The following is a 20,043-nucleotide window of genomic DNA, read 5'->3' on the forward strand; positions in this document are numbered from 1 at the left end:
ACTCTGAATTGAATCATAAAAAAGATAGGAACAAAATGGTCACTGACTGTCCTCATCTGGCCTTTTTCAAAGAATATTTATATTATTTATATATAAATAAATTTTGTAAAATCGATTAGCTGGCTTGATTTAAACCGACCCCGTTGGGTCAATGTTAATACTTTGCGGCTACAAGTCATGGTCAAAACCAGGTCTTCATGAGCTGTAGCTGATCCGGCATATACATCTGGATTTATATTCTACTCCTAACAAGTCAACCTGCTTCCATCTTAGATTGCATCATCACTTACCATCAGGTGAGATAGTAAAAATAAAAATAAGCTGATAAAGTAGCAACCTGATCTAACTCTAACTCATCGTGAGTAAGTATCGAGTATGAAAACCAACGCGGAATAAGGAAAGTCTGAATTTAGACATAAAAGAAAAGAGAGGAACAAAGTGGTCACTGACTGTCTTCAGTTGCCGCTGCCAGCTTATCGCGCCTTGTGGGGACGGACAAAAGATTGTATTGATTTTACCGCCTGCTACCCATTCGCGAAGTTACAGTGCGATTTCTTAACGATGTCTTATAAATGGAGGAACAATTTATAGGAATTATTCGAAATACATTTTTCTTAAATATATTTATGTATTTCTTGTGAGTGTAGTAATTTGCTGAGTTGGTAAATTTTCGTGGGTTGAGGTATACCACATATTGCAAGATATTGTTCACGTTGCTCGGTATCTTGTAACACCATCTTCTATTACTTGAACCTACTGTGGGCTACTCTCGCCCATATCATATTATATTATGTAATATTTAAAATATTAGCGCGCGGCATTAGTGTGCGTAGTCATGTACGAGGCGACACACACACGCGCAAGCCGCGAGCGGTACACACACGCGGGACCACATTTTCCCTATACTACTATGTTCTTATTCTGTGCTTCTACTTGGAATATTGTTAATGTTATTAGTTTCTATAAGCAATTATCCCGGATTTCTCGGATTGGGCATGTTGGATTAATATCGTATTCACTCGAAAATTATTCATAAAGTTGCAGAGAAAGGGTACTACAATACTACTTAGTCATATTTTAGAGACAGACAAATTTCTATGCGCACGCTTGTATCTGGTGAATGCGATTCAGAAAGTGTAATCGGACGAGGTGTAGGACCTTGAGACGGAGAGCTAAAAAAGTTTTACTTCTGTCGCTGTAATGCGACAGGCAACATTCGACATGCGATAGATTAATAAAAAAAAATGAGGCCATAGAGTAAAAGTTTCCGTTTCAAAAACAAATATTTCATTATGGGTTTGTTGATATTTATTTTTATATCAGAGCTAAATGCCAGACCTGCACTGAGGTGGGCCAGATACGTGCGCGCTCGCACCTCAATTCCGCGAACGCGCCAAACGTCTACGCACAGCGCGGCGAACGCATCAAAACCAATCCGCGGGGTTGCCTCGCGAGTATAACTGTATACGGAGTCGCCTTACCTTAGCGGGCGAGCGAAAAAACCGAGCGAATCAAAAGGAGACCCGAATGCGGAGAAAAAACGCGACCCATCAGACGTACGAGTCGTAGTGGAATTCCGTCCCCCGCCCCGCGCGCGCCCGCCCCGCTACTACGCAGCGTAAACAAACTGGTGGGCGCTGCAGGGCTGCCACCGCCTCTCTGGTGACTTCGCAACACTAATGTGTATTTTATCTTTATATATATAAATATAATGTATTGCACCTTCTCGCTCTTTCTTCGCAAGTCCTCTAGTCTGGGTTGCCTGGTAGAGATTATAGTAATAAGGCCATCTTTGTATGTTATATTGAAATTATTCATTTTTAATGTTTTTATTTATTTTTGTGTGCAGTAAAGCATATCTTCTTCTTCTTCTAATTTTTGATTTTTCCGTATTTTTATTTAACTGTAATATTATAAAGAGGTGAGATTAGATTTTTTGTTTGTTCGCTGTTGCTAAAAACTACTGGACTGATTTTAAAAATTCTTGCATTATTAGAGAGCTACCTTTCGTTTGCCGTCGAGTCCTGGCTCAGGATCTGTATTGTATAACTATTGAGCTTTTTGTATCAATAGAGCTTTTCAACATGTAGTTAGGAAGCTTAGATCCCGTTCATTATTATTAACATTTTGAAAGTGATCATTACAAAAATCAGACATCAATATCACCCTCAGTCCATAGAGGAGCAGAATGGTGAATCGCCTCTCCTATAAGTAAATTATCCAGGTCGCCCAGTCTAATAGCCGAACAGACCAGCCACGCTCGGTACTCACTTGTTTGTGAAATGTAAAAAAGCCGTACAACCGGACACAGTTTATTTTGACCGGACGCGCAATCAAAAAGCCTAATGTTCAGTCAAATCAAAAATAAAACCATCTTAGCATACCATCATTCAGGACCAGGTTAACCTATAAGGAAAACTTGGCCATCATACAGAGCCAGATAAACCTATAAGGGAAACGTGGTCGTGTAATGTAATAGACTGATAATAATGATAACTATATCTTAGTACACACAGTGCAATACAGATGGTAAATATTTTTCATGGCCTTTGCTAAACCCTAGAAGGGATTTTTTTTTTATTTTTATAGCACATTTAATGACTAAAGGAATTATTATAATAAACGGTGTATATACTATTGTAAAATTATTGCTAAAGCAATTTCTTCCAGACAACCTTTGGATAAAGGAATCAAATGTTAGAGACATCCCTGATAAAGGTTGCAACATCGGCATACGGTTTTTAATCGTCGATTTGTGTCTTTATTCTCTTGTTTGGGATTGCAGATTTCGACGCCCATTTTGGGCATTTCGGCAAAATACATTTTCAGCCTTTAAAGGTTTTTAGTACATAGTTGCTTCTTTTTTTGTTCTGTCGATTTGCTGCAACCTACTCCAAAATAACTTAACCTACGTAATACGTAATAAGTTTTAAACAAAGTAGTGTGTAGCATCTACTTTAAAACGACTTTCCTCTGAAAAGACTTAGTAATGTATATTATAATGTTAAAAAAGGAATGAATATAACTTTGCCATATTTTAACTCTCTCCCTTCAATTAGTCAGAAAGACTGTACTAGAAATGGCTTCAGTATTCGCATAAGGATCAAACCCATGACCTCCTGATGTTGAATCCGACTCCTTAGCTACAGAGTCATTGAGGCTTATATTTAAATACAAGCGGACGCCTGCAAAATTGTGAAATTCGGTTTTTCACAAAGTCTTACGGAGACCATGGATATTTTTTGGATAAAATTATTAAAATCGGTTCAGCCATTCTAGAGATTTGTCCGGACAAACAGACACACTAAATATATCAGTTCCTAACAGTCTTTACAATAATTCATAAATTAATTAGCGAAGGATAGGCTAAATTATATAATTTTTTTTTTACTTCCGTATCCCTTATATAATAATAATAATAATCGTTTATTTATCACACAAGGTTTACAATTTTTCATGAGGTTAAGAACTGGCTTGATTTTACGAATCTGTGTTAAGGATAATAACTAGCCCTCTCCCCCGGATAAGTTACAAAGATAACAAAAAGTGTGAGTGAATTTTTGAACAAGTTTAGGCACTTAACAATACTCGTATAAAAATATATTAGTATAAGTACATATGTAAGTACTATAGTTATATATAAGTACTATGACTATAAGGAAAGAAGGCAGGTTTATTAGTGGACTATTAAATATAGACTGATGATTATTTAGAATCTTATTGTTAACATCATTATGGTTGCAAGCGAGGCAAAGGCTATAAAGTCCTAGATCCCATACGCCTGCAAATGAAGTTATAAAAACTTAACTTTACGAACCATCTCATAAAGAACGCACGCCTCGATCTTATTATTTGTTTATATTTTATGATCGTACTCAAATTAAGTGTATTATTATCACAGGGCGGTCTTGAAGGTGATTTAGACTCGGCTGAAAATAACGTCTTTATTCAACTGGTGCAATTATTATTCGTCTCTTCTCAACATATATAAAAAGGTAGCGTTAACTTACCATTAAATGAAAATTTAAACTTAACTTTAGTTCTAATATTATGATGTTAAGTAACGATATGGAAGGTGTAGGTTCGAATCCGGTCCAGGGCTTACACCTCCAACGTTTCAGATGTGTGCATTTTAAGAAATTTAATATCACGTGTCTCAAACGGTGAAGGAAAACATCGTAAGGAAACTGCATACCAGAGAATGTTTTTAATTCTCTGCGTGTGTGAAGTCTGCCAATCCGCATTGGGCCAGCGTGGTGGACTATTGGCCTAACCCTTCTCATTCTGAGAGGAGCTCAGCAGTGAGCCAGCATGAGTTGATAACGAAGTAACGATACCCTCTATGATTTTGGCTCACTTCATTTCACATTCATAACATCAGCCCGTTTTAGAGGTCCATTCCAAGATCCTTCTCCGCATAAATAGGTATAGGAGATTTATCTCCTCACGTGATTGGAGGAGGAGATTTGGAGCTAAAACCCACTATGCTGCTCCAATATGGGAAAACTTAGCTCTATATCTCTCTATAAAAATGACTATCAGCAATAACTGATGGCTAAACATGCTACAAAACAAAACTATTTATAGCCCAAAACAGAACGCTATTGGCGTAACTACATCATCTTGAAGCCCATGGCGAATTTATTGGATTCCAGAAATTATGTTATGATTATTTTTTAACCAGCGCACGTCCGGTTTCGTCCGTATTAAACCCTACCCTAACCTACCCCTACCCTATCCCTATATCCTTACCATACGCTTACCCTACTCCTACCCTCTACCTATCCTAAGTATCCTTTGTCCGTCTCCTGGTTCTAAGCTATCTCTCCGCCCATATCACCCAAAACTTGAGATATAAATAACTACTAACACCACTTTCTTTAATTTAAATAGATTTTAAATAATTTTTTAACTCACCGCGGGTTGAAAAATCATTAAACCGTAGGCCAGCCATGCCACCCATTTAGTAGTTACACCACTGCAGAACGAAAAACTAGGACCTCATTATAACCACAGGTCAACAAGACAATTCTTAACCATAGAGGCGAAAACAAAAATGCTTTTTGAAAGTTATAAATACATGACCCTAATAGAGTTACTACGAGTAAAAGCAGTGACGTAACTCCATTGACGCTATCAACTTTGCTAGCACTCCCATTCATAAGAATCACAACAAAACAAGCAGTCCATGGACCCACCTACATCTAATGACGTACAAATATGAATGAATAGTAATGACCTTTCTACCACAGATTTCCACTCACCTATCAAAGATTTCTATCAAAGCCTTGGGCAATGAACAAAGCCATGAATCTACGTGACACAAAGCCATGACATTACGTGTTTGCCATGAATTTACGTCCAAAAAAATATTGAAATTTAATTTGCTCTTTTTTAACCGATCAAAAAAAGAAAGAGGTTATGTTAAATCGAAAAATAACATCGTATGTGCTACCTTCTGATCACTTCGAAGGCGGTGCCAACACAGTGATGCATTAACATAAGCAGATTAAATTTTAGGAAATAAAGATAGTTCTTTCCCGTGGTTCTTTCAGAAACGGCTTTAATTAATACGTCACTCACTGGCTTGACACCACCTTCAAAGTGATCAGAAGTTATACCATACCATACGATGTTATTTTTCGCTTTTTAGTTTTTTTTTTGTGATTTTGAAGTCTGTTGATTTTTTTTGTTAAAAACATTTTACTTGTTTGTCAGCGCCATCTAGTATCGAGTAGTGGCATTATGTTAGTAATGTTAACTTGACAAGTCTTGGAAATTCTTACAGAAAAAATCCATTTGTTTCACATTGTATTTTTGTTACACAGAATAGAACAGAATGCAGAAGAACTGTCCCTTTTTGCCTTCGACTAAGCGAGAAGCTAGGAGTTTTGTTCATCATCATAAATCAGCCGATAGACGTCCACTGCAATACATGGGTCATTTATAGGGACTTCCGAACAACGAAGGAGTTCCAATACGATAATAGTCCAATAATCCCAAAACTTTTGACTTTAAATATAAGTATTTCCACCCAGAAAAGTATTAGCGACAGGCAGCGTACGTATCTTACTATTAATTTAGTATCTTATATATTTTTTATGAGTAGTTAGATGGCAAACACAATATGAGTTTCAGGCAAAACATAATACGTCGGAATGCATTATTTTCAAGTAGGTACGTAAGTAGGTGACACAAAATATTTTTGTAAGTTTTTCTCTGGCCCAATTTCTGTGTAAAATAACAAGGTTAATCATCTCGTTAATGGAACGATATGTCGCGACAGCGCGCAAATCATTTCACCTTACGCAACAGGATGAGTCCATTTCATCTTGGTATCAACGTACGAACAAAAATTTCACTTGCCTTGAGATTTATTAATTCGTTAGTGATAGACGGGATAAATAAACGAGTCATATCAACTCAAGTAAATCAACGTTATCAGTTGGTGTCCACCAACAACAATTAGCTGCTGGACATAGGTAGTGTTTACCACGATCTCGACTCTCCTCTCTCTTAATTTGGTTAAGTTATGTGGCTATGTGACTACGCATTTCCGTGGTGTCACCTGGATCAAGGTGTTCAGCTGAAAATCAGCGGTGTGTGTCCATACATTTGCGTGATACATGCAGCACTATGCTGAGCTGAATCCTTTTTCAAGGTTGTGCCAAATATAAAATTAAGTTGTTAAGTAAATATGATGGTCGTAAAGTTTGTCACAATTTTTGGAATAAATGTTTTTTCTTTTTTTCTTTCTTTAAACATCCAGCGGCACCTAATAACCCTTTTAATGTTATCAGTCCACCTGAAACTGCATTTTCCTATGCGGGGTCGCCATTCCAGTACCCCGAGGGCCATCCGCTTTTTGAACTTGTCACTTCAGCTTCGACCTCGGTTTCGGTTCTTCGAAAATAGCTCATCGCCCGCTGAGTTACATAGCGCCCGAGTCTTGCATCCGTAGGTCATCACTGGCAACAAGTCTGGTCGAAAACTTACGTCTTCAGGCACTGAGGAACTTTGGACGAAAACATACCGTGAATAGGCATAGTAAGAAGTCGTAATTAAATATATTTTCGCTAATGGAATTTCGCAGGGATTCACTGGATAAAGGTGGCTCAGTATCGTGATGTTTGGAAGTCCCTACAAAAGGCCTATGTCCTGCAGTGGACGTCCATCGGCTGATATGATGATGATGATGATGATGATGATGATGTATTCGCTAGCCTCTTTTAATCGTTCACTACAGGGCCAAAGATGACGAGGGCCTAGTTTAGAGTCCTGATCTATGGAATTGTGAGCTTAATTGTTCAAAGAAATTCTCAGTTAAAATTCAACCCGAATCTGGGAAGTTCGTAGTCTCACACTCCCGGAGAGCTAAAGATATAAAAGTTGACTATAAAAATATTCCCATTAGCGGCTCTACCCTTTAAATCTCTTTACGGCGTCTCACAAATTTCGGGAAGCCAATTAACTCTCGCGCGTTGTCATCAGTTGGTCGTCACACCATTATAAATAGCGAGCGACATCCTGAGCGGAAACCAAATTGGATCGCACAGGTAATCTGGATAGTCGCCAACGTGGCGGTCGATCGGACAAGATTAAGCACCGGGTGCTGTCATTGAGGACCTGATGTAGAGGGTTTTTATCGGACAGTTATCTGTACTAATACTACTATAGCCGGTAGCGTGATGCAGTGGGTTGATCCTGCTTTCTGCCGCTCCGGTCGTGGGTTCGATTCCCACTACTGAAGAATATTATGTGCTATGAGCAATGTGTTCTAGCGTCCTTGAGCGTGGGTGTATTTATACGTTATTTAAGTATTTATATGTAATAGATAAATAATTTTATTTATGAAAAAATCCGCTATCTTAGTAGGTACCTGCTCATAACACAGACTCTTACTTTGGGGCTTTCTTTTACCACTTGAAAGCCACATTATTTGTGAATGACATAGGTTTATCCCCGTATTTTACGGCAACGGGAACTATGTGGGTGAAACCGCGGGGCTACGGCCTGTTTTATATAGAGAGTAGAAAGGATGAATACACACTTTAATCGCATTAAAGTGTCGTAGTGGACTAAATTCTGTATTGGTCAGACCTGCCTTAATTTTATTAAAGTTGAAAGTCCAATCCAGATACTTAATTGTCCAAGCATAAAACGCAATTTTTATTTATTATATATATTTTCTACATAACATTGTACAGACATACAGTCGCTGCACACTAACTGCATGGCAACCATTTACAAGAAATCCGCGAAGTTTGATCTTTAATAGTATTTTGGAATGGTTGCAACGAAGCTAAGTGACTGGCGAATTGATGATTTATCGAGTTATGCCGAGGAAAAAAGCATTTGTACTTGGATAGTTGTTGGTCTAAAATCTTACCTACTACCGCAGTCCATAATATATAATACCGTAATAGCCCAGTGGATATGACCTCTGCCTCCGATTCCGGAGGGTGTGGGTTTGAATCCAGTCAGGGGCATGCACCTCCAACTTTTTAGCTGTGTGCATTTTAAGAAATTAAATATCACGTGTCTAAAACGGTGAAGGTAAAAACATTGTGAGGTAACCTACATACAAGATAATTTCCTTCATTCCCTTTGCGTGTGAAGTCTGCCAATCCGTATTGGGCCAGCGTAGTAGACTATTGGCCTAACCCCTCTCATTCTGAGAGGAGACTCGCGATCAGCATTGAGCCGAATATGAGTTAATAATGATGATGATTGACTAACTTTCAGATTTTGTAAAATGAAGTAGGTCTACCTATCACAGGCTGTTCCAGTAGGTACAGTTGCTGATATTTTCAGCGTAACGAAGTGATTGTGTGTGACGATCTCTAATTGCTAACTTCAATTTGTGAGGCAATGACCTGTTGGAAATGTCATTCCTGTCTATGACTGTGAATGAGTAAGCTCGGACGTAGTGACTTTGTACAAGTCTTGAAATAGCTTGATTAATGGCAACAGCGATTACGGACTGATCGGAGCGAGGATCCTTATCATCAAGACTGGATTTCAATCCTGATCTAATTTTGTACTAATCAAATTTTCAAGTAATCGTTGCTAATTGCACCTATCCTTGTATCATAATTCATCCCGAATTCGAATTATTTCTTTTTATTCTTTACAATTTAGCCCTTGACTACAATCTCACCTGATGGTAAGTGCACTTTACATTACGGCACATGTTCGTAACGAGATACATTACAATATTGAAATTATTGGAATAACAGATACTTTGTGAGCAAATGTGTTATTACACATCGCTGTCTTTGTAAAAATGACAAGCGTGTCAAAATGTCATGAAATTGAAAACATGCATAGATGCAAATTCATTTTCAGAAAGTGTGTTTACTCCCAAATGTGTTATAAAACGTCGTATGACATACGTGCGCCCTGATAATTACAGCCTCTGCTTCCTTACTACAGCTCTGACTTGCCTTTGGCTCGAGATGCAATATCGCCTCGGCTGTAATTTTTAACTTACCGCATTTATATCATAATGTACTATTACGATGCCTTTGATTGTGCCAGAAAAGTACATAAATCCTTTGTAGAAATTAATTGATGCAGTGACAAAAAATAGAACTGACACTTTAAAACTCTGAAAGTATCAAGATTTTACCACGTTCTATCACAGATCACAAGCAAACGTTGTCAAAATCAAAATATATCAAGACTTCTATCCACCAAGAGAAATGACATCTCCACCTCTTTTAAATCCGGGTTTCGCAAGACACCATAAATAAGAGAACACCAGGCGTGAGCTGTGCCTACCAAATATACAGGGTGTTAGGACTTAATGGCAGGTATTTCCAATAACTTCAAGGTGTTGATAAGTCCACTTATAGGAGCCGCATAACTAATTTCAAGTCCACTTATAGGAGCCGAACTGCATAACTAATTTTTTTTTAACTAAATAAACTTTTATGTTTTCATACAAAGTAATTCAAATAATTCCGACTATCCATGTAACACACGCCTTTATCTATCCTTGCATTTTAAAATACGTAATCGTAGTGTTAAGACTCGATATCGACGGGATAATGCAACTGGCGCACTTCATTAGTAAGCTACTTCATAATATTTTTATTAAATATAAGGGACACAATTTAAGATCTATTTACAAAAGAAATATTTTTTACTCCGAAAATATTCATTTTAGAACACAAATGTTCCTTAGACATTTTTAATAAATTTTCTTTTAAGAATATAACCCTAGAGTTATGGGAAATACTCCCGAGCACCCTGTATAGTAAATTAATTGCTAACATTTTTCACCTATACAAGTTGCGGTCGTTGAAACGGAGCCAATATTTTTTGTCGCCCCGAATGGTGTGTCCAACGACTCCTGTTTAGATAATACGTGTTATTTCTGCTCTTACATATGTTACTCGTCACACGAATAATAAGGCCATTGGCCTAATGACAGCAGCTTATTTTTAGTTCGGGACTTTTGAAGGCGACTCGATTTTAAGTGTCGCCGCACACGGGACACACGCGACAGCCAAAAACGCCGCTACAAGAAGCAAGAAGGGGCCACAAAAGTAGCTCCAGCCACTTGTGGCCGGTGAGTGGGCACTTATGGTCGGTGGCTGCTAGTTTTAAATAAATAAATAACTTTTTATTTCGGTTTACACCGTAGAATTGAAAATTAATCTAGAAGAGTTAGTAAGATTAATAATAATTTTTATCTTAAAAACTATGTTAGTATTGTTAGTGAACATATAAAGTTATATTACTCTACTTACAAATATGGCCTGTGGCCACCATTACCCAACGTGCCACTATTGGGCCGCTCAGCCTCTCCTGTATTGTCCCTAGGATGCTGTTGTGGCTATGGCGAAGACGCTGCAGGAGTGAAGCTGCCTTCTTACGCATGAAAGCATGGAAACCATCAGTATCATAATTGACCGCGAGTGGCGTGTTGAGGCGCTTTGTGTCGGCGTTAGTGGCCGGTGCGGGCCATAAAAAGCAAGCAGCGACGATTGTAGCGTGTAAAATAAAATGTATGAAAACTACAGGAAATATGCCGTTAGCGGCGTTTTGTGTTTGTGGCAGGTGGCCCGTGTGTGGGAACCCTAAGTGCCCGTGATGAAAGTGGATATCTCGTACTACGTTCGATAGTAGCGGGAAAATCTTTTTTTTTCGTTTTTGGCAAGGGAAGGTAAACAGTGCAGGGATTGCTGTGACAAATGGGTTTTTTATTCGGGGATACAGTAGGTAGTTTTAGTCATTGTACAACTGGTGACAATAAACTTTATTTCAAGACGATTTTTCAGGGAACAGTAAAATATCGTTTTCTTACAATACTAATGCCTTGAAAATTATTTGAATGGCATACTTATTTATTAAGCTCAACGAAGTATATAATAATATGTATCCTCCGTCATTTATCTCCATTAATTTAATAATGATGATTATTAATTAATACCATTATTCTTGATTCATTAATTAATTCATTCATTGCTTTCTTCATTTGATAAAAATATTTAGCTTTAATAACCCAACAGTAATGAGGTCCGATTTATCATCGAGATGTGGTGGTTCGATCCTGCTTGCTGGAGTATTGTTGTACCCACTGCTCAGGCTAATTAGATAAAGACCTGCCATGCAAGACATTATTTTTCTGTCAAAGTATATGATCAACGATCTTATGCGATTATAAACACTGTCTCTATAGAATCGATGTTTCATAGTTTACAATCGTGTCTGTCAGTTAAACACCGCCGTAATAATACCTTTTTGTGTAGTTAAATGTTGTAAAAAACGAACAAGAACTGCTAGTTTAGTATAAGATATGTATATAAGCTCTGCTTTCCTTAGAAAATAGCAGAAAATTTTGTTCGTGAATTTGGATGCGATACTAGTCCTTATGTATTTAGTCTGAGACCCACTGTTAACACAGTCTTTTCCGACTAGTTGGAGGGAAATGGGAATATTGCTCATATTTATGCCAAATACAAATAATTTAAAAAAAATAGTTCGCTTTTTGTCGTAGTGCTTTTCAATTACTGTATGGCTTTCATTTAATTGGTAGTTATTGTATAATAATAATAATAATAATAATAATAATAATTCATTTATTCATGAGAAAGTACAGAAGGTTTACAGAACAAGCTATAGACATATATACTTTCTACCTTGACAGGTGTATGAATATTAAAAGTAATATTATACTAACTAATAATTTCAATAATTAAATATTAAATCGGTGAACATGGTTTTAGCAAATAAAAAATACAAGTACAAATAGCATAAATTGACATCAAATAAAAATATCTATCATTCTTAATATCACATAAATACCATCAATATGTTTCCACCATAGTTTCAATTTTGTTAAAATAAGAAAATAATTAATATACTATCAGAATTCATTAAACAATGTCAATATAAATGCTATGTCAGGTGTAATGCAACATTAAATCAATCAATGTCATATAATTTAAAAATGAAGTTAAAAATTAAAAATTAATGTCAGAAATTAAAAATTGTACCTACGTACGAGTATATTTTGGGTATAGTTATATAGTACGAAGCCTTAAAATATACAACAATACTAAGTATATCTAATTATTCTAACGTTTATGCAGCGCAAATGGCAGCAAAGACGTTTCTTAAGTTGAGCCGTCGTGCACGCAGTGACCAATATACGGTCAGTTATAGTCGTGGGTGCTGCAGAAACGTGAGAATAATTGCATTATACTCATTCTCGTGTCGCGGTGTTTGTTGATAATCTCCGCCGAAACGGCTGGATCCATATTATACACATTCTCGTGTCGCGGTGTTTGTTGCCAATCTCCTCCTAAACGGCTGGATCCATTTTTGTGCGCATTGGGCCAGCGTAGTGGACTATTGCTCTAACCCCTAGCATTCTGAGAGGAGACTCGTGCTCAGCAGTGAGCCGAATATGGGTTGATAATGATGAGGGACTTAACTGAGTGCATTTGTCCGCAGGCAGCCCAGCGCGGGTGGAGCCGATGCAGTCGGTGCGCGCGACGCGCGGCGGCAAGGTCCGGCTGGAGTGCCGCGCCAGCGCGCGCCCGCCGCCGCGGATAGCCTGGTACAAGGACGGCCGGCCCGTCGCAGACATTGCTTTAAGGAGGTTCCGAGTGCAGAACTATAGGTAGGTACAGGGTTACATATGCAGCTCAGATATGACCTCTGTCTTCGATTCGGAAGGCGTTGGTTCGAATCTGGTCTGTCGTGTCTCAAACATCGTGAGGAAACCTGCATACCTGAGAATTTTCTCAATTCTCTACGTGTGTTAAGTCCGCATTGGGTCAACGTGTATTCTGTATTGAGCCTAACCCCTCTAGTGTCTAAGTTGTTTTTTTTTTATTCTTTTACAAGTTGGCCCTTGACTACAATCTTACCTGATGGTAAGTGATGATGCAATCTAAGATGGAAGCGGGCTAACTTGTTAGGAGAAGGATGAAAATCCACACCCCTTTTGGTTTCTACACGACATCGTATCGGAACGCTAAATCGCTTGGCGGTACGTCTTTGTCGGTATGGTGGAAACTAGCCACAGCCGAAGCCTCCCACCAGCCAAAAATGAGCCGATTATAATATACCTACAGGTTGTTAATGATGAATGTCTATGTTAAACTGTTTTTTTTTTATTCAATGACTTGACTGCGATCTCGCCATGAAATGTGACGATACAGTCTGATGGAATGGCTTACTGTTACGTAAAAGAAGTTACAGTTTATTCTACCCATCATCATCATTATCAGCCGATGGGCGTCCACTGCTGGACATAGGCCTCTTGCATGGACTTCCACAAAACGGTCTAGAGCCGCTAACTTCCAGCGGCTCCCTGCAACCCACTTGATGTCCTCGGTCCACTTGGTAGGGGTCTACCAACACTGCGCTTTCTAGTTCAAGGTCGCCATTAAAACACCTTGGGATCCCAATATCCATCCGCTCTTTGAACTATGTGCCCCGCTCCACTTCAGCTTCGCGACTCGTTGAGCTATATCGGTGACTTTGGTTCTTCTGCGGATCTCCTCATTTTTGATTCGATCACGCAGAGATACTCTTAGTATAGCTAGTTCCATTTTACACTGACTCTAAGCCTTCTTATGAGGCCCATAGTGACCAAGTCTCGAAACCATAGGTCGTTACAGTTAATGATAATGATGAGGACCGATGGCTTAACGTGCTCTCCGAGAAACAAGGGCGTAACAAGAAAGCTTTACTCATCATTTTATGATTTAACGGAGGACACATTCAATCTGACTTATCGTTAAATTACTCAAGTCACAATGAATCAGATCTATTCGACTCACAAAACAATCTAGCTCGCAGAATTCGAAGAAAAATCTCGCACACTCTGCGCAAAGGGTCATATTATTTCCACTGTAATGACCTAATTCATTTGTCTATAATTATCTAGCGATCTTGATCCATAACTAGTGCAAGCATCTGTAGCAACTGGTGCAAGGGTTCTCGATGTTTTCTTTACATTATTGTGGCACAAATTATTTATGTATAGTTTTGCTATATATAATAGATAATAATAATCCGTCCTTGCCACTGCATGCACTATGGTAAAGTGGCGAAGGACATTTTATAGTATTTGAGAGTGGCCGCGTAAAAAGATTCGGCTCGATACTATTTACTGACCCTTCCCCCCCCCCCCCCCCAAGAAAAAATAAATTTGAGTTGAAGAAAATGACGTTTTTATTTGAATAAAAGGTAACACATAAAATGTCTTTGTAATATTAATGTGATGGGTGTGCTTGTTTCTTGTCGCAAATGGATTCAATGTTAGGAGTAATTTTGGACAATTTTAACCTTAATTCTGACTCGGTATCAATTATCAAGCCACCACTACGTAAATTATGTCGCCGCCGTTAAATGGCGAACCCCTAGGTGCTCGCGAACCCCACTTTGAGAAACCCTGTTCTAGCACATATAGGCTCCTTAAATTGTGAAAATTGTTTCACGGTGATTGATTTCTAAACCAATATCATTATTCATTCTGTCGACAGATTTGTTTAGTTTTGCATTTAAAAATGTTATTTTTCGACATTCTTTTGTTGTGAATCGTTGGGAAAAGTAAACAGAAACTTAAAAGACGTGTAGTGACGATATAATACTGATGATTGACAATTGATTTTGATCTAATATTATTGTTTTAAGCACGTGTAAAAACACATCTAATAGGCTTCATCATTATCAGCCTATTATGATGACCTACTACAGGCCATGCCACCCTGCTTATAGGAGGGAATATGGACTTAGCTTAGACCCACCACGTTGCTCTATTACGGGTTGGCGGGCTTAGGCACTATCAGAAATGATGTTAATGATAATGACAGAGCTGTAACACCATCAACTTCCAACTTCGGACTGACAACATAATATGAAAACTCTTCTAATATAGAGTACCTACATTAGAATTACATTTTTCATATTAAGTATGTGACCGTACCTACCTATAGCTTGGCAAGTTCGTTGATGACACTCCAATGATATGCGGGCGTCGGGGGGAAAGAACTGCGCGGGTGTGAAATAGTGCGCGCGGGGCAGAGGGAAGGACTGCGAGGGTATTAAGTCGTGTGCGCGGGGCATCGCTAACCCCCTCCCTGCCCGCGTGGACCATCAGGAGAGTTTGAGCGAATTTGCCAAGCTATATAGTAAGTAGTACGCTAAGAACGGATTTTGCGTGATTGAATCCGACCCTGTCGCAAAATAGGTCTATTGGCTGACATATAAATGTACCATCGTAAAAAGAAGTTAAAAACTTATGAGGTATCTTTTAATATACATAGATGATAGAATACTTCGTGTCTTTATTATTTGGGAACCCTTGAATGTGTAATTATTTATTGTGGAGGCCTACTAACAATGAAACAAGGCTCATATGGTGCTTACGTTAGGAATGCAACGGCCAATTACTGCAAACAGATACGTTACACTAATAGCAGACACAGACTGTCATTGACCTAAGGTGATACAGATCTTTGACATAAAATGATCCTTATAACGTCTACAGACATCCCGATTTAGGTCACCAACTGACTATTAGCTAGCTATCCCGTTTTAGTATTTTTTGGGCCTCACTTCCTGAATACTTCATTTAAAATTAAATCTGTTTAGTTATAATAATTTGAGACATTTCACGTCTATAACATTGAAATTACCAAACTCAAATCTATACTAATATAATAAAGCTGAAGAGTTTGTTTGTTTGTTTGAACGCGCTAATCTCTGGAACTACTGGTCCGATTTGAAAAGTTCTTTCAGTGTTAGATAGCCCATTTATCGAGGAAGGCTATAGGCTATATGTTATCCCTGTATTTCTACGGGAACGGGAACCACGCGGGTGAAACCGCGCGGCGTCAGCTAGTATAGACCTAAAAGCAGGCGTTAGTTTTGTTATTAGCATGATATTCTGCGCGAACACTTCAACAATCCATGTTGGCACATCACACACATCTGAAAAATTACTCCCAATGTTCACTTCTTTATTCCACTACCATTTAAGCTTCCTTAGGAATTTATGATTCAACAATATGCAATCAAATTGATTGTATATTGTTGAACCGTAAACACCATGACCCAATATCGCAGTGATTTAATGAGATTTTAGAGCAGTATATAACCTAGAATCGAGATATTTTATTAGTTTTTCGCATCGAACCAACAAGAAAGTTTTGCCTTACTGGTTGGTACGTCTAAGGAGGATTTAATATTAAAAAGGGGACGACTGTTATGACCTAACTGTAGAGTATAATTATAATGAAGTGATATGAACACTAATTTCATGGGTCGTTTGCGTTGTCGTAGGTAGACGATATCATATAGGCTCTATTAAAAATTCTGAATAAAGGTTCTTAGAGTTCTTACATTGATAGGATTCTCACGTTAAACTGCTTACTGTATCGTTACAACACCAATTATTTTATAGTATAAAATCTTTGTACAACACAATAATAATTGATCTTAGGTAGGTATATGAATATCATAACGTTATCTTATATTTTTTAGTACATAATTAAGTTAATGCGTGCGAAGCTGTAAATTACGCTTCTGATATAGTCACAGGTAACTTGGTAGACACGGCGGAAAAACGAAATTTCATTGTCAAAACATTTGTGGTCAAAATAAGCAAGTAGATTACGATAAAAGTTTTTCAAGCTACTCTATAGGTAGCTGTTTTTTGTTGTACTCAAAATTTCAACTATGTAATTCATTTTACCATTTTGTATTTGTTTTCCAGGCGGCGCTCGGTATTAGTAATAAGACATGCGCGTCGCGAGGACACCGCGACGTACGAATGTAGGGCGCAGGGTGCGGTGGGGCCGCCGGCCGTCGCCGCCGCCAACGTCAGCGTCCTACCACCGGCCACGATGGCGCCAGATACCCGTAAGTTACTAAGCTGCTAGTGGTAACACCGCGCAGTACGACAAGGCATAGGATGCGGTTGGGCCGCCTCCAAGGTCAGCGTGCTACCACCGGCCACGATGGCGCCAGACACCCGTAAGTTACTGAGCTGCTAGTGGTAACACCACGGAGTACGACTGCAGGGCATAGGATGCGGTGGGGCCACCTCCAAGATCAGCGTGCTACCACCGGCCACGATGGCGCCAGATACCCGTAAGTTACTGAGCTGCTAGTGGTAACACCACGGAGTACGACTGCAGGGCGTAGGATGCGGTGGGTGGTGCGTGGTTAATACTACAACCGGGTACAACGGCGCCTGACACCTGTAAGTTACTGGATTGTTAATGCTGTAAGTTACTGGATTTTTAGTGGTAACACCATGGCGTACTACTGCAGGGCACAGAGTGCGATGGAGTCGCCGCCAAGATCAACGTCCTACCACCAGCCACGATGGTGCCTGACACCTGTAAGTTATTGGATTATTAGGGGTAACACCGCGACGTACGACTGCAGGGACGATCATGATCGGACGATCAAACCCATCGTGCGATCATTATTAAACAATGCCTTGATCGCAGGATGGCTTGCAAGCTTCAATATACCTTATATTGTGAAGAAATCTGTTTGAACCTGAGGTTTGAACGAATAGCATCGTACGATGCTTGCCAGTTATTATTTTGGATTTCATGTCTGTAATATTTAGGATATTACAGACATGAAATCGGAGCGAATCGGAGCGAGCTATGCTTAGAGTGCGTGCGTGCTCTGCGTGATAGAATCAGGAATGAGGAGTTCCGCAGACGAACCAAAGTCACTGACATAGCTCAGCGAGTCGCGAAGCTGAAGTGGCAATGGGCGGGCCACATAGTTCGAAGAGCCGATGGACGTTGGGGTCCCAAGGTGCTGGAATGGCGACCCCGCACCGGAAAACGCAGTGTTGGGCGACCCCCACTAGGTGGACCGATGATATCAAGCGGGTTGCAGGGAGCTGCTCGAGATCGTTGTGCTTGGAGGTCCATGCAAGAGACCTATGTCCAGCAGTGGACGTCTATCGGCTGATAAGGTAAGGTAGGTAAGGTAATATCTAGGATAAAAATTGTAGGAGGGAATTAGCACAAGGTCGTTATGACACTTCGATGATACACAAACAGGGACGTATCACAAGTAGTTTCCTAACAACAGTTGTATGCAAACCATAGACAACGGGACGATGCACGTGCCATTGTTTACCGCCTCGTACCGGTTCAGTTTACCGACACACATCATCCAACACAAACACTTCCCAGCTAATTCTGCGAATGTCAACACACAATGCATAAAGGCCAATAAAATCAGTTACCCGTAATGAATAAACAATCGTTCCTAAAGATATCGGCATTTGAGCCGTTCGCAGGCGTCATGACCCATAGCATGGCATCATGAATGATATACATAATTAGTACGTTTACTTTATTGGCTTGAAAATATTCAATCGATTTACTTAAGTAGTTACCTACTTAATAATTATTTATTTGTATGTATTTCACAGCTGTGAATTGTTTGGAACTTGCAACACCGTAGCTAGGCTTTTTTAGTGTACGATTAGAAAAAATAGTGTATGTAAGCTTTCATCTCCTGGCTAATTATCGTTATCATCAATATCAGTCGATAGACGTCCAGAGTTGGACATAGGCCGATCAAATGGACTTTCAAGCGTAACGGTCTATAGAGCCGCCAGTATCCATCCATCAAGTGGGTTGCAAGGAGCCGTGTTGTTCGACCTCCTATAAAGGTGGATAATGGGAGGTCGAACAACAGAGCGTTTTCCGGTGCGGAGTCGCCATTCCAGCACCTTGGGACTCCAACGTCCATCGGCTCTTCGAACTATGTGGGATGCCCAATGCCAATAAGGCCCATAGTTAACGGCCAAGTCTTGGATCCGTTTCCCACGGAGATTCTTGACACTCCTTGGTTAAAAAAGGTTTTAACCCCTTAAATTTATTATTATTTTTAAAACATAGTTTAGTATGTACGTAATAAAGAGTGATTTCTTTTCGCTTCATCGTCATCAATCAATTAAGTGAAGTCAGATCATAACTAACGCTAACAATTGCATGTCATAATCATAAAAACCATAGATAATATTATACACGAAGACGTGTTACTTATTTGCCATTTTATTTTCCAGCCCCCGGCGCTCCGTGTCCGATGCCCGATCCTGCCTCTTACTGTCTCAATGGAGGCACTTGTTTATTCTTCGAGCTTGTTCAGGAACAAGCTTGCAAGTAAATATTTATTTATTTACCTGTTTTTTTTTTTTTAATTTTAACAATGTTAATATAAAAATACAAAACACTATCAAAAATTTATATAAAAATAAACCCTCTCGGTGCGGGACATTTGAGTACCCAAGGCTCCAGAGTTAGAAACCTCCTCACAATACGCGTCGTCTCAAAAATCACTGCCTTCTGTATCCGACTCTAGATCCAACAGTTAAGTGAAAGCTTCTTAAGATGTTGGTCAAAGCTTTTCGCTATAAGACCATTGACTGAAACAACTATCGGAAAAATTTTTAGCTTTCATATATTAAAACACTTTTTCAAAATCGACGACGACGTCATTAATTCGTGCCATTTTTTATGAGGATTGCAGGCGTCC

General features: G+C 39.1%; 1 protein-coding gene across 2 annotated transcripts in view; it reads left to right on the forward strand.

Annotated features, from left to right (window-relative positions):
- LOC112058144 (protein vein) overlaps positions 1–20,043 on the forward strand; it is a 99,313-nt gene that overhangs the window by 71,895 nt on the left and 7,375 nt on the right. For both annotated transcript variants that reach the window (XM_024098831.2, XM_024098830.2), the window contains exons 2-4: positions 12,967–13,135; positions 17,243–17,388; positions 19,574–19,670. In XM_024098831.2, coding sequence (XP_023954599.1) covers positions 12,967–13,135; positions 17,243–17,388; positions 19,574–19,670 — 412 coding nt within the window. The remainder of the gene's footprint in view (positions 1–12,966; positions 13,136–17,242; positions 17,389–19,573; positions 19,671–20,043) is intronic.

Source organism: Bicyclus anynana, chromosome 7, assembly GCF_947172395.1.
Source record: "Bicyclus anynana chromosome 7, ilBicAnyn1.1, whole genome shotgun sequence".
Taxonomy (NCBI): domain Eukaryota; kingdom Metazoa; phylum Arthropoda; class Insecta; order Lepidoptera; family Nymphalidae; genus Bicyclus; species Bicyclus anynana.